Source organism: Struthio camelus, chromosome 2, assembly GCF_040807025.1.
Source record: "Struthio camelus isolate bStrCam1 chromosome 2, bStrCam1.hap1, whole genome shotgun sequence".
NCBI lineage: Eukaryota > Metazoa > Chordata > Aves > Struthioniformes > Struthionidae > Struthio > Struthio camelus.
The window spans coordinates 148,638,868-148,652,051 of NC_090943.1; the positions used below are offsets into that span (position 1 = coordinate 148,638,868).

The 13,184-nt window shown below is 41.8% G+C and overlaps 1 protein-coding gene and 1 non-coding gene across 2 annotated transcripts; both read left to right on the forward strand.

Moving 5' to 3' along the window:
• The first annotated feature begins 850 nt into the window (after nucleotides 1-850).
• TRNAS-AGA (transfer RNA serine (anticodon AGA)) lies at nucleotides 851-932 on the forward strand. The gene has a single exon. It is a non-coding gene; the product is annotated as a tRNA-Ser (tRNA).
• A 239-nt stretch (nucleotides 933-1,171) lies between these two features.
• Nucleotides 1,172-11,641, forward strand: CFAP418 (cilia and flagella associated protein 418). Its single transcript, XM_068932988.1, has 6 exons — nucleotides 1,172-1,344; nucleotides 4,542-4,641; nucleotides 7,234-7,304; nucleotides 7,880-7,945; nucleotides 8,775-8,870; nucleotides 10,298-11,641. Exons 1-6 carry the CDS (start codon nucleotides 1,199-1,201, stop codon nucleotides 10,455-10,457), a joined length of 639 nt encoding a protein of 212 aa, XP_068789089.1. The 5' UTR covers nucleotides 1,172-1,198; the 3' UTR covers nucleotides 10,458-11,641.
• Nucleotides 11,642-13,184: the final 1,543 nt, after the last annotated feature.

The window sequence follows — 13,184 nt, forward strand, 5'->3', positions numbered from 1 at the left end:
CTGAGGAATCCTTTAAATACGCCGTGTACGTTTTGAGAACTCAGCATCAGTAGGTAATACTTTCTCCAGCTCCCTCTGACACTGCGTGGTTTTACCAGCACTTTTGACATTTTTCTTTGGGGTCCATCAGCTCTGGAACTGGCACAAACCGGCCCAAACTCCAGCGCAAAAACGCACCCGCGCAAAGCCACACAAGTCCTACGGCCCCTGCGGCGGGGTGCCCCAGCCGCTGCCGAAACGGGGCGTCCGGCACCCTGGCCCCGGCCTCCTTCCTGCCCGCCGCCCTGCTGCCGGCCTCTACCCGCCCTCGCCGAAACGCAGCCCCGCGCCTCGAAACGCTGAGCTTTTGAGACGTACCTGTTTTTAACGGGCCTGAGTCCCTTTTCTCAGCAAGTGTTTCTAATCTAAGCAAATAACAGACTTCTCCCAACGGACTGAGCAGAGCTGGACCGTTTTCTCAGAATCATGGCAACATGTAAAAACACGATGGCCTTTTGCTTTAAATGCACCACTGCACAAAATACTGAACTACATTAAAAATACACTAAGCCTAAAGTCCATTTCATCTCTTTCACCCCACCCATAAAGACACATGCCCCACATGCCAAACTATAACCCTCGACGTGTTATCAGACGGCACCGGCCCCCTGAGCCTGAAAAGTCATTGCTCCCCTGGCGGCAGGTCGGCACGGGCCCGACCGCCGACTGCCCGCCGCCCCCCCGGCCCCGGCCCCGGCCCCGGCCCCGGCCCCGGCCCCGGCCCCGGCCCCGGCCCCGGCCGGTTGGGACCGGCGCGGCGGCAGCAGGCGCGCGCTGCCCTAGTGTGGCGGTGCGCGCTCCCATACCACGGGTAGTCGTGGCCGAGTGGTTAAGGCGATGGACTAGAAATCCATTGGGGTCTCCCCGCGCAGGTTCGAATCCTGCCGACTACGGCCGGGGCCGTTGCGCCCAAAACGGCCTTTTTTTTTTTTTTTTTTTTAATTTCCCTCTCGCCCTGCTCGGGGGAGGCGGCGGGCGGGCGGGCGGGGGCCGCCGGTGGGGTCCGACTCGCCGCGCGACGCCGCGCCGGCGAACTCCCGCCACCCCTCCCCTCCGCTCCCCTCCGTTCCCGCCGCCGCTGGCGGAGGCCCCGCCCGCTGCCAGGGCGGGGCGGCGCGCGAGCGCCGGGGCCGCCTTGGCAACCGTTGGCGGCGGCAAAATGGCGGACGACCTGGACCGGCTGCTGGACGAGGTGGAGCGGCGGCTCTGCCGCCTGCCGGCGCGGGCGGCCGGCGACGGGGCCGGCGAGGACGGCGGCGAGGAGGAGGAGGAGGAGGGAGCGGCGGCGAGGACGGCGAAGGCCAGGTTGGCGGCCGGCCGCTGGGGGGCGCGCTCCGCCCGGGCGGGTGGAGGCCGGGGCCGGCGTTGCCGACGTCCGGCCGAGTCGGCCAAGGAGCTAAAGAAAGTGAAGGAAAGGCTGTTGTAAAACGCTGGCCGGTGGTAAACGAGCGTCTCATGCTTATTTTTAAGCACTCAAGTCGTGTGCCAGCGAACTCAGTTACTTAAGACAATAAATCCATCTCTTAAGAGTATCTGAAGCTCATAATAAATGTGACGTTAAAAGCTGTATTAGTGTACTTGTGAGTCAGAATCTGATGCTCCTTAGCTGTATAACTGACCTTGTGATATATAAATATGTATATAAATCTTCTGATTTATAGCAGGAAGAACTTCAGTCATAGTATTATCAAAAGTTTTGTTCTGTTGATACTTCTGAGAACTCTTGTTAAACATATCTTCAACCGTAAGGACATAATTTAGTCTCTTCACGCTTTTCTGTATCCAGTTCAAATTTTATAGCTTTCAAAATGATTGTTACTGTCTCAATACAGACAGTTTCACTCAGTTTTGACAATCCCGCCGTGCTGCCTGAGCAGCAGCTGCTGCTCAATGCCCTCAGATTCCCGTTCTAGCTGTAACAAGTGTCTGAGACTCTCGTATGAAGGTGGGCGGACTGTCAGGTGTCTGTCCCGGAGGTGGCTGGCCGGGTATCTCCAAAGGTCACCTGCTGATCACCTACGCCATAGCTACTCCAGGCTCCCAGTCAAGGATCTTAGAGACCGGCATGATCAATACGAGACCAACAAGTCCACGATCTTCAGCCACATTACCGGACTTCTCCATTACTTGCATATTGGTTAGAAGAACAGCTAAATTTAATCAATCCAATTACAATGTAAAAGAACGCGCTGTTTTCTTCTCTCTCAGAAGTACATTCGTTCATGTTGGGTTGATGGAGCAGTAGTACAGGCCTCCCTTTTTTGACAAAGAACTAGCAAACAGCAGACTTGAGTAACAAGACTTCACTTGAGTGAAAGCAAAGTGCAGGTGATTTCTCTGAATGTGTACAGCTTGGCAGGAATTCCTTTTCAGAATTTTTGGATTGTGTTAAAGCATTGTTGGTACACAACCAGAAGACTTTCTGTCAAGTTGGCTTTTACAAACTTACTGGCCATTGCAGTGTTTTGGCCAATAAATCCCTTACCATGGATGTACCAATTGCTTTACAAGACCGGTGTTTTCTTTCGGTACCCTTGCAGTTGTCAAAATACACCTCTTCTTTTCTGGGATTGCAGTGTTGCAGAATTATTGCATGAAAGTATTTTCAGCTTATGCTTCCTAAATTTATTTGAGAGAGACTGCTATGATTTGCCTGTGTTGCAGCTAACTACTTGTCAGCTGTCAGTTGACTGGATTATGCTGAGTTTTCAAATTCAAAACATCTCTGAGGTAGCTTTCCTATCTTTTTAAATTTTTTTTTCCCCTTTTATCACAGCCTTTGCTGTTGTATCATATTATAGTCAAAATGGCAAAGTGCAGATCACGTGTCCTCCACTCATTCGGTTATAACCCTGTGACCTGTGTACTATGCTAAGGAGTAGTAAATCAGTAAATGCAAGCATCTGTTTCAAACCTGTTTTCCAAAAGATGCTATTTGTAAGAATGGGCCATATTCTACTTGTTCGTGGACAGCATTTGTCCATCATGTAGAAGATGCATATTTTAATTATCTGATCTTATAAATGTAAACAAACCATCACCCTTGAAGCAGCTTCTTTCTGCCAGTACATTAGCAGTGCGGCCTTGACCTTTGTTGAGTTTCTTTCTTGTCTGCAGGATCACACTGGCGAGTGTTTATTAATATCTTTCTGAGGCTTCTGTGAAGGACGTTGATCTGCACTACTTCCTCAGTTAGGTCTGCTATCACTGAGAGTGTTTGATCCGTGGTCTTTGCAATCCCCGTTGCCCTTTCAGATTCTTCAAATCCGTCAAAATACTCACTGAATCATCTTTTTGAAACAGGAAAGATAGCACAGAGCCTTGCAGCTAGTATATTAAATGGCACTCTGCCTTTGTATATGGTGAGAAAAACCACGCGTTTCCACACAACATTAACATCAGAATTAACATAACTCTGTCAAATAGGCCAAGAAAGATGAACTTTTTTAATATGTAATTAATCCAGTAATACTATATGTGAATAGCCTTGTCCCGTACTGTAGTGGAAATAAGCCTGCCATTCCGAATTGCTAACAAAGCTCTGTGGTTTTCTAGCTTATAAAATAAAATCAAACACTCATGCAAGTGTATACTCAAAAAGAATAAATAAAAAGGGTTTTTTAATAGGAAATTCTATGCGTCAGCAGTCTGGAGGCACAGCATTTAGTGAGCAGATTCACTGTTTTCCAAAATAAGTTACACTAGTTATTTTTTGTTCTAAACGCAATACTAAGGGACGGGTTCAAATTTGCATATAGTAGAAACAAAGACCCTCCCCACCAAACACAGTTGTTACTTTTTCTATGTATTACCCAAGTATTTTAGCACTGCCTGCTTGTAAGATTGGCTAACGTTATGGAGTTCTGTCAATTCTTCCCTGTGGGCTGTAACAGTACCACTTGCAGTGGTGATCTACTGTCAGTGAAAGTCTACTACATTTCCACCAAAGCGTGCTGGACACCTGGAACAATAACTGTGGCATGAGCACATTAAGTGGGATGATTGAGGCGTCCAGTCTACCAATTTTAAGGTCAGATTTGAAGCATTATTTCAGTGTTCTAGAGACTTCCATATTTGAATTAGTCTGAACAAATTAGGAAACAATTGCACAAAGCAATATGTACTAAATTGTATTGTAAATTCTGTAGCATGGCTAGAAAGCTCCCTCTGACTTTTCTATATTCCTGATGCTGAAGATCCATGTGAAAAATAAGGGCTGTCAAATTTCTTCCTCAGTTATCCCAGTTCTATTCAGTGCAAAAATGGTTGAAAATAAAGCAAAAAAAAAAAAAAAGGCAAAAGACTTATCATCAGGCATGGAAAGGCGTCATCCTCCATTCTAGATCTGGTCCATCATGATTTGGACAGCCTTGCTTAGATACTACAGTAATATTAGAGGAGAAAAAGCTGTAATTAATTTTATTCTTTACCTAAAATTCTTATAACTACTGCAATTGGTCACTTTACAAAATGAAGGGGGATTTTTGTTGTTTTTTTTTCAGATCAGCTAAGCTATTGATGAGTGCTGGCAGCAGTGAGGAAAATATAGACGATATTTTTGATGAAATCTGTAATGACAACAGCTTCGTCAAAACACCTCTGGTGAGTAGAAGTCTGGAGAAATGCAGAAGGGATGAGGTTCAGTGAAGAGGAGAAAAGCACCATAAACTGAAACTATTTTAAAGCAAAAAATGAATTAAAATCAGCTGTAGGATAAACTTGCAGAATAGTCAAGCAGGAAGGAAACTGCAGTAATCCTATAGTGAGGAACAGAAGGGATATAAAGAGATGGTCTTACCAAGGCAGTGATAGGCCAATATAGGAAATGCTAGTTCAAAGAAGAGCATGATGTTGTATATCAAAGCAGTCTAAGTAAATATTTTGTTTTGAAATGAAGGATGCAGTTCTGTCTTTTTATTTTTCCTGAGATAAGCACGTAGAACTGTAAAATCACAGAACATTTGAGGCTCGAAGAACCTCGTTACAGCATCTAGTCTAAGCCCCCTACTCAGAGCAGGGTCAACTAGAGCAGGTTGCTCAGGGCCTTGTCATGTCAGATTTTGACTCCAAGGATGGAGACTTCACAGCCTCTCTGGGCAACCTGTTCCGGTGTTCAACCACTCTCACAAGAAGTAAAGTTTTTCCTTGTGTGTAAGTGGAATTGCCTGTATTTCAATATATGCCAATTGCCTCTTGTCCCATCACTGGGCACCACTAAGAAGAGTTTGGCTCCATCTTCTTTGCTCCCCCCGTCAGGCATTTATGCACATGGAGCAGATCCTTCCTGAGCCTTCTCTTCTCCGGGCTTAGCAGTTCCAATTCTCGCAGCATCTCCTGACATGAGAGATGCTCCAGTCCCTTCATCATCTTAGTAGCCCTTCACTGGTCTCGCTCCAGGATGCCCATGTCAAGGCCTGGATGCAGCACTCCAGATGCAACCTCTCGGAGTAGAGGGGAAGGATCATCTCCCTCGACATGCTGGCAATGCTCTGCCAGGATGCCATTGGCCTTCTTTGCTGCAAGGACACATTGTTGGCTCGTGGTCAACTTGTTGTCCACCAGGACCCCTGAGGGCCTTTTCTGCCAAGTCGCTTTCCAGCTGGTCAGCCCCCCAGCCTGTGCTGGTGCATGAGGTTATTCCTCCCCAGGTGCAGGACTTTGCTTTTCCCCTTTTTGAACGTCACTGAATTCCTGTAAACTCTTTTGTCCAGCCTGTTGGGGTCTCTCCGAATGGCAGCACAACTATCTGGAGTATCAACCACTCCTCCTAGTTTTGCATCATCTGCAAATGACTGGAGGTAGAAATGAAGCTGCAGATCTAACATACTGAGGACAGACAGAAGTAGAGAGTCATAGAAGAGGTAGAAAATAAATATTCATTTAGATATCATCAATAGAAAATTGTTTTATTTACACTTCAAAGTCCCCTGTGCAGACTCTCTTATTTTCATATATGAGTGACCTTTCTTATCTTCATTTTGTATACCTTTGGTTCCTTACAGAGTGACTTAATCTGAACCAATACAAAACACTTGTAAACTGCAATAAGCATGTGCAAGTGAGAGAGGATTGTGTCAGTATGCCTGAATCATTTTATCAGCCTATGTATTCCTGGGACTTCACATTTACCTAGAATTCTTAATACACGTGCAGCAAATGTATATTGCCAGTTAACAAAACTGTTCAAAGACATATTATCTTTTTGAATAATATTAAGTTTTTGAGGTGTTTTCACTAAACAAAACTCAAATATGCTGTGGGAGAAGATTCCTGAATTAAACTGTTCTTAAAGGGAAAACTATTAACAAGAAGGTGTAAAATATTAAATTTGGGATATAATGTCAAAGTGATCAAACGGTGTTGCATTTCTTCAGGTAGATTTGGGAGCTGACTATGGGAATAGAAGCGATCAGCAGGCTATTGTGTAAAAGGCATGCAAACAAGGCCATAAATTTTGGATCTTAATTAGACATTAGAGAGGTGTTGGACTACTACTCATTTTTGAGAAGTTTATGAACATGCATAGAGCATAATTGTGCGGTGTTGGACTATTACTCATTTTTCAGAAGTTTATGAACATGCATAGAGCATAATTGCAGGCATCCAGAAAGTTTGAAGGTAAAAAGCCTGAGGGTCTATGAATATTATGCACTTAAATTCTGTTCACATTTCATTTTCAGCACAGACCTTTTTCTGGATCTAGCTATCAACATTCAATTTTTAAATAGGCATACTAATTTTCAGTGCTCAGCTTACATATTTAGGAATGATATAGTTATGTTTTTTTAAAGTTGTTGGGAATCTACGAGAACCAGAAAAATATGAAAGACATTTATTTCAGTTTTGTATCTTAGGTCATGTTTATTTACTCTACTTCTGTTATCTCCTTCTGTTATCCAAGTAGATTGTTTGCAAAAGAAGCCTGCTCTCTTCCTTTCTAGAAACACTTTATAAAGTAGACACTGCATCTGAGGAAAGATCTGCCTGGACCAAGTCTCCTGTTATCTGTTCATCTCTTTTTTCAGCAGATGTTGTCTCAAAGACCCTCACAGAAAACTGAGCAAGAAAATTCCCAATTCGTCAGTCCCCTTCTTCTGTTACTGAGATTTCCTGGCTTTTGCTTATTAAGTAAAACAGAATATAGTTATTTTGCTGTAATGCTGCCTTTTTCTCCTTGATTACTTTTTTAAATAGAAATCGAAGTATAACTCTGCAGATATCGCACCTCACAGCAATAGTCCTTTTATGCAGGCTTATGGGAAAAGGTAAGTGAAAAATGCTTTCGTCACTTGAACGTAACTTAATTATATTATGCCATCCGTCTAAGAGATATTACTACTGTTTAAATTATACTGAAATTAAATAAGAAAGAAAATGAGTATTTAGAGAAGCTTTTTTTTTTTTTTGAAAAAGCAAAGATAAAATATACAAAGTTAATTTTGAAGAATTAATAGCATGTTCTCATGTGGTCAAGATTATTTACAATTTAAATAGTTATCGAAGAACAGCTTGCCTTATGGACACATACCGTTATCAAAAGCTGCAGTATGTAGTCTTACATATATTTGATATAGAGATTGGCTCTCATAGAGTTTTTCTTTGAATGCCTTGGTAATGGACATTTTAAAATTCTAGTTTGTAAGCATTTGGATGCTTTACCTGTGTTCAATAAACTCTTATTTTAGAAATACCGTGCCTGTAAACTGCTAGAAGAAAAATCTTATTGAAAAGACACACGTGCTTGGAGTAGTATGACACATGACAGTTTAATTTAGTATTATACTACTTTCTCCAAAACGTTTTTTCTGCAGTTTAATATTTTTCTGTGAAATCCGTATAGGTGCTCTCCGGTGTATCTGGGTGGAAGCTCTTCAGCATATGGTATAGGAACAAATATTTCAAAGAGGTAGGGAACAGGAAAAAAATTGTTCTACTTGCGTTAGCATTCTTTTTATCACGACTGTGGTTCTGTTATGATGCAGCATATATTCCGAGTTTGAATTGTGCAGAACAGCTATATACTCATTTAAACATGTGGCTGCCCGTAACTGCAATTAGAGTCAGCTAGTCCCTTCCAATTCCCTATTCTTGACCACCAAATCTTTGCCTCGTTTGTGTGAGGAGTTGAAAGATGTGTACAAATGAGGCAATAGACTGCAAAAAACAAAAGGGTATCTTGTGGAAGCTGCTGATATAGGGTATTGTATTTTTTCCTGCCTCTCTTCAACTTGCTATGTGATGCTGAGTATGTCACTTAAATCAGTGGGCCATATTTTCCAGGAGCCTGACCTGAAGACAGGCAGAGTGTTTTCTAACTGCAGCTGAGCTTAGTGGGAAAAGCACTTTAAAGATGCATCTCCAACATCCTCTAGGACATTACTGCACTTCCATCTAGCATTTTCCTGTAATGAGTAATTATGCACTTGATGCGTATTTGGTTGATGTTCAGGTACCAAATCAGTGAGCAGGACAAAAGGGAACATCAATTTATTTTATGTATTCAGTGAGGTAAGGATCCTGTAAAAATGATACATGATCATGTAGTTAAAATATATACCGCAGTGTATGTGCCAGAGATGTAAAAATTTAAGATTACAGGGCAGCCTTACTTCTGGCATTTCTGGGTCTATACCTTCTGAACTTTCTGCTGTACTTTAAAATGGTGATGTTCTTCTTGTGTAGTGTCTCTGAATATAATAAACTCTTGGGGATTTTGTTCTTTTTTCTTTGGCCAGAACATGTGATCAGCTACGGTGTACTGCTTGTGACTTCCGTGTGTCACTTTACAATGGCTACATGTGGGATCAGTCCTGTGATTATCTTTTTTTCAGGTATGTCACAGGTGGGTTTGGTATTAGTGTTGTGTTACTGTGCTTCAGGGCCTGATGTGAATGAGAAAGTTCAAAAGGCCTGAGCACTCCTGCGCTGTCTAATCAGGAGCATGTGTGCAACCTGTTTGGTGATTGGATGGGAAGGTCTGTGGGTAAAGGGATGCAACACCTCCCATAATCACATTTCATTCTTTCTCCTTTTTCCCCGTATCACTCTCCCGACTAAATACACATCTCTGCTTTTAAAAAGAATTCAGGTTTTAAGGATCAAGCGGCAACTTTACTGCTGAAATAAACAGATGCTCTATGGAATGGTTGGCCTCTGGTGTTCTACTGCAGGATACCTAAGAATCTAATAAAGAATATTTGTCTGGCATATACTTCTCACCAAACTTTCAGTCTTTCATACACACTACAATTGTTTTCAGTCAGCTTTTCTTTTTTTACAATATCAAGCATTATGCTGTCTGTGTGACATGTTTGGTGAAATTCACACCATTTCATTTCTTAAGAGACTTCTTTTTAAAGTGAAGTCTGATTAATTGGAGAAGTGAGATTTTGTTTTCTTTTTATATTGTGCCACCTTTAACTTTTCTCATTTCTTTTCTTTTTTTTTTTTTTTTGGAAGACTTGAATTGAAAGAGTTTTTATTTCCAGTGTCTCTAAAACCATATCTAATGCCAAGACTTCAGAGAACTGTAGTGTAGCAGGCATTCTTCTAACACAGACATCATGTTTAAATTCCTCTCGTTTTTATGAAGTCTCTGTATGTTCTCGTTCACTGATCAAGGTAGTTGATGTGTTTCGAGGATGTGCTTGGCCATCAGGGGGTGTTACAGCTGGCATAGAATAGTAATGGATAAATCATCTCCTTTTCCATTATTTTTCTTGTACTACATATTAGGTTTATCCTGTGTTTTCCCTCCAGTTTCCAAAATTCTTTGAATAAAATACCTTTTTCCCAGTATTGAAAGTGGGGTTAAAAATACAGCACTGCACTAGTCTCCTGAGATGAGTTTGGTAGTGAGAAAGATTAAATAAAAATGATTCTTTCATTTACTCAAAGTCTAAATTATTCTGCCTCTGAGATCTTGAATTACTAGAAAACCCAATGCAGTGAAAGAAATTAGTACGAGATAATAAACTCATTCTTTGGAGGCTGAAGCAGGGTCTATAAAATTGACAGAGAATTTTGTCTGCAAAAACATCAAGCTTCAATTGACCTGAGAAGACAGCAACTATACACTAAAACCTTCTCTCAGAAAAGGATTCTGTTCAAAAATAGAATTTAAGCATATCTGTTAATTCATTGGTGACAGTGGTACTCAAAAATGTGCTTAAGAGCGTTTCTGATTTGAAATGGCCTCATGACTCTTTTTGCTTAAAAAGAAATGCCTGACTTTAAACTGAACTCAATTGATTAACAGGAATAACATGCCTGAATTCAGTAAACTAAGAGCAAAGATGATAAAGAAGAAAGGATCACGGGCGTATGCTTGTCAGTGCAGCTGGAGATCCATTGATGAATTGACTGACCTCCAAACAGACCAGCAGCTTCGATGGGTTTGTGGTAAACATGCAGAATGAAGTCCTCTTGTGTGTTGTAGCTACTTTTATGTCAAAACAGGTCACAAGCTCAGTTTGTTTCCCACACAGTTTTCTGAGAATGGATGAGAGCCTGAATACTTAAATACAGAAATAGATTATAACATGCAGAGTTCAAACTGAAAACTTTTTTTCACTTTAATTGTCTTGCAAACCATATAGGGAGTTGAATTGTTAGAAGAAGCAACCGATTTGGAGGCTTTCTAGAGAGTAAATGGGCTTAAAGCTCACATTCTGTGGTGTTAAGGAAAGGAAGAGGAAGTTAATGGACTTATGGGGCAAAGAGTTGAAGAATATCAGCACTTTGGCTGTGTTCCTCATATCCAGCAGAGAGCCTTGTTTCCCACATCTGCAAAATCTGGGACTCCAGACAAAATGATGGGCTGAGATGCAGCCACAACACAAGCACATGAATTTCTATATAGAAATTAATATTAATGTTCCACTTTTCCCATAGCTGTCAACAGACATAGATCTCCTAAAAGATTGCTGCAAGATCAGCTCTCACTGCAAAGATTTAGGCACACCCGAAAACTTTACTTTTTGTTGCCCACCAGTAGCCAAGAACTGCAGGTGCTGGAAATTTCCTTCCTAGTTCCTACTGCCTTCTATGTGTTTCTTTCTTGAAAACTTTTTCTACCAAGCAAGGACTTTCTGTTAAAGTTGACTGGACCTTTGTCACAGGCAAATTCTGGGCTTCTCTTCAGCCTTCACTGCAAGAGGTGAACAGGTTATTGAACAATACTGTGCACTTTAAAAAATATTCTGAGGAGTATATGGTTCTGTTCCACCAATATTTTCAAGAAAAAAAAACCTCAGACTTTAAGAATGAGAAAAATATATCCTCACTGACTTTCATATTTGGAATTTTTTTCAATTTACATCACTTCAAAATACTGCATATTCAGAAAGGATAGCTGTCCTGTTTCAACACATACTCCTTCCCCAGTAATGTCATAAAACTACTTCCAGTATCATATTACTTGGTGAATCACTTTGGTTACTAGCTTCTTCCTTTCCACTAATTACTTATAAATAAGACAGGAGTTGGTTTTGTATTTTTCAGGGAAAAGGAAGGGGTTACCAGTCCTGGAAGTTGTTACATTGAAAAATGTCCCAAGTTCCAAAGAGAGACAATGGGAACATTTCAAAATGAGATGTTACTTAAAAAAAAAAAAAAGGAATAAGGAACCTGTTAGTATTTTTGCTGTGTAGTATATGATACTGTACAGATAAGTTCAAAATGACTTGCTTTGTGCAATTCCATTTGTACAGACCCATTTCTGTTTTTATGAAATTTTGCTACCTGCCCTAATCTGTGCATGACCAATCATGTTCTCCTCCTGAGCCTTTGCAAGGCAATTACATGGTCTTTCTTATGGAAGTCATCTATTGAATCAGCAGCCTTGTCTCTGAAAGAGCAGGTCCTGGTAATGGCCAGAGGCATAACGTACCCTGCATCCCACGCACCTTGCGCTTGGGTGAGTGTTTGCACAGAGCCTGTGGAGGTCCTAGAGCGTGCCGGGGAGGCCTGGCAGTGCACAAGTACACAGCACTGTGGTGCTCTAGAGTACACATTCCAGGGGCCTTACTAGTAGGTACGGAGAGGAACATGGCAGGTGGCTTTGGAGAAGAACTTCAGTTTCTCCTGACATAGTGACACAGACATATTTGGTGTAATTTGTTGTCTTCAGTGCAATTGTAGTTTCAGGCTGAAGTTACAACTGCTGCCCGTTATGAAGAGATACCTGTGTGGATTGTAAGCAGTAAGTGTTCCTGCGTTTTCCTCAGGCGGACCTGAGTGATTTTCATTCCCAGAAAACATCAGAGCTGATAGTAAGAGAAGAACACAACAGCAGTATGTAATTTAGTAACAAGCACTGCAGAAGAAGAAACCTACTTGCCATTCTTCATCTTGAAGAAAAATGCATTTTAGTAACATCTTTGGCTCTCCTGTTCCAAAGTCTTTTGAGACTGTGATGAGCAAGTAGCCATGAGATGCAGTTTTGGCCTGGATTTCCACTCAAACTTGTGCCATAATGCAGGGGACAAGATAGGCTTGCAACTTGTGAGCAGGAGAAAGGGAAAATCCAAAAACCCATCTCAGTTCATAACACCAAGTCTTATGAAGTTTTCAGATGCCATGTCACTTGACAAAGGTGCATGTCTCCTGTACCCTGTTTTAAACAGACAGGAGTAGTCACCCCCCCCCCCCCCCCCCGGAACAGTTTACACTGCCAAGTGTGTGGAGGAAAACGTGGAAACAAAAGTTCAAGACATCTATTCTGGTGATTTGATGACAAGAAGGCAGAAAGCTTACATCAGTTGAAAATGGAGGCTAGGGAGGAATTGAGACAGAAGGTCTGATCGTGTAGAATTGACACAACTATATATTGATAATATCAGTCAACAATTCTCAGAGGTCACCTCATCCTTAGTCTTCTGTTAGTCTAGAGAAGCGTAGAAACAGTATTGTTTCTGGATAGAGATTGTTATCAGGTGATTATGTCGATAACACCCTTAAGATTGCACCTCCAAGCACTCAAAATTTAGAAGCTGGTCTCTTCTGTAGATGTGTGTGGAAACCTGAGCATTTCCCTGCAATCACTGTGTTTATTCAAGTGTAGTTACTTGTTTCTGACCTTGATCAGAATGGTAGGATACGATAGTTCCTTGTCTAAGTGAAGTTAAAGATGTGTAGAAATAGTG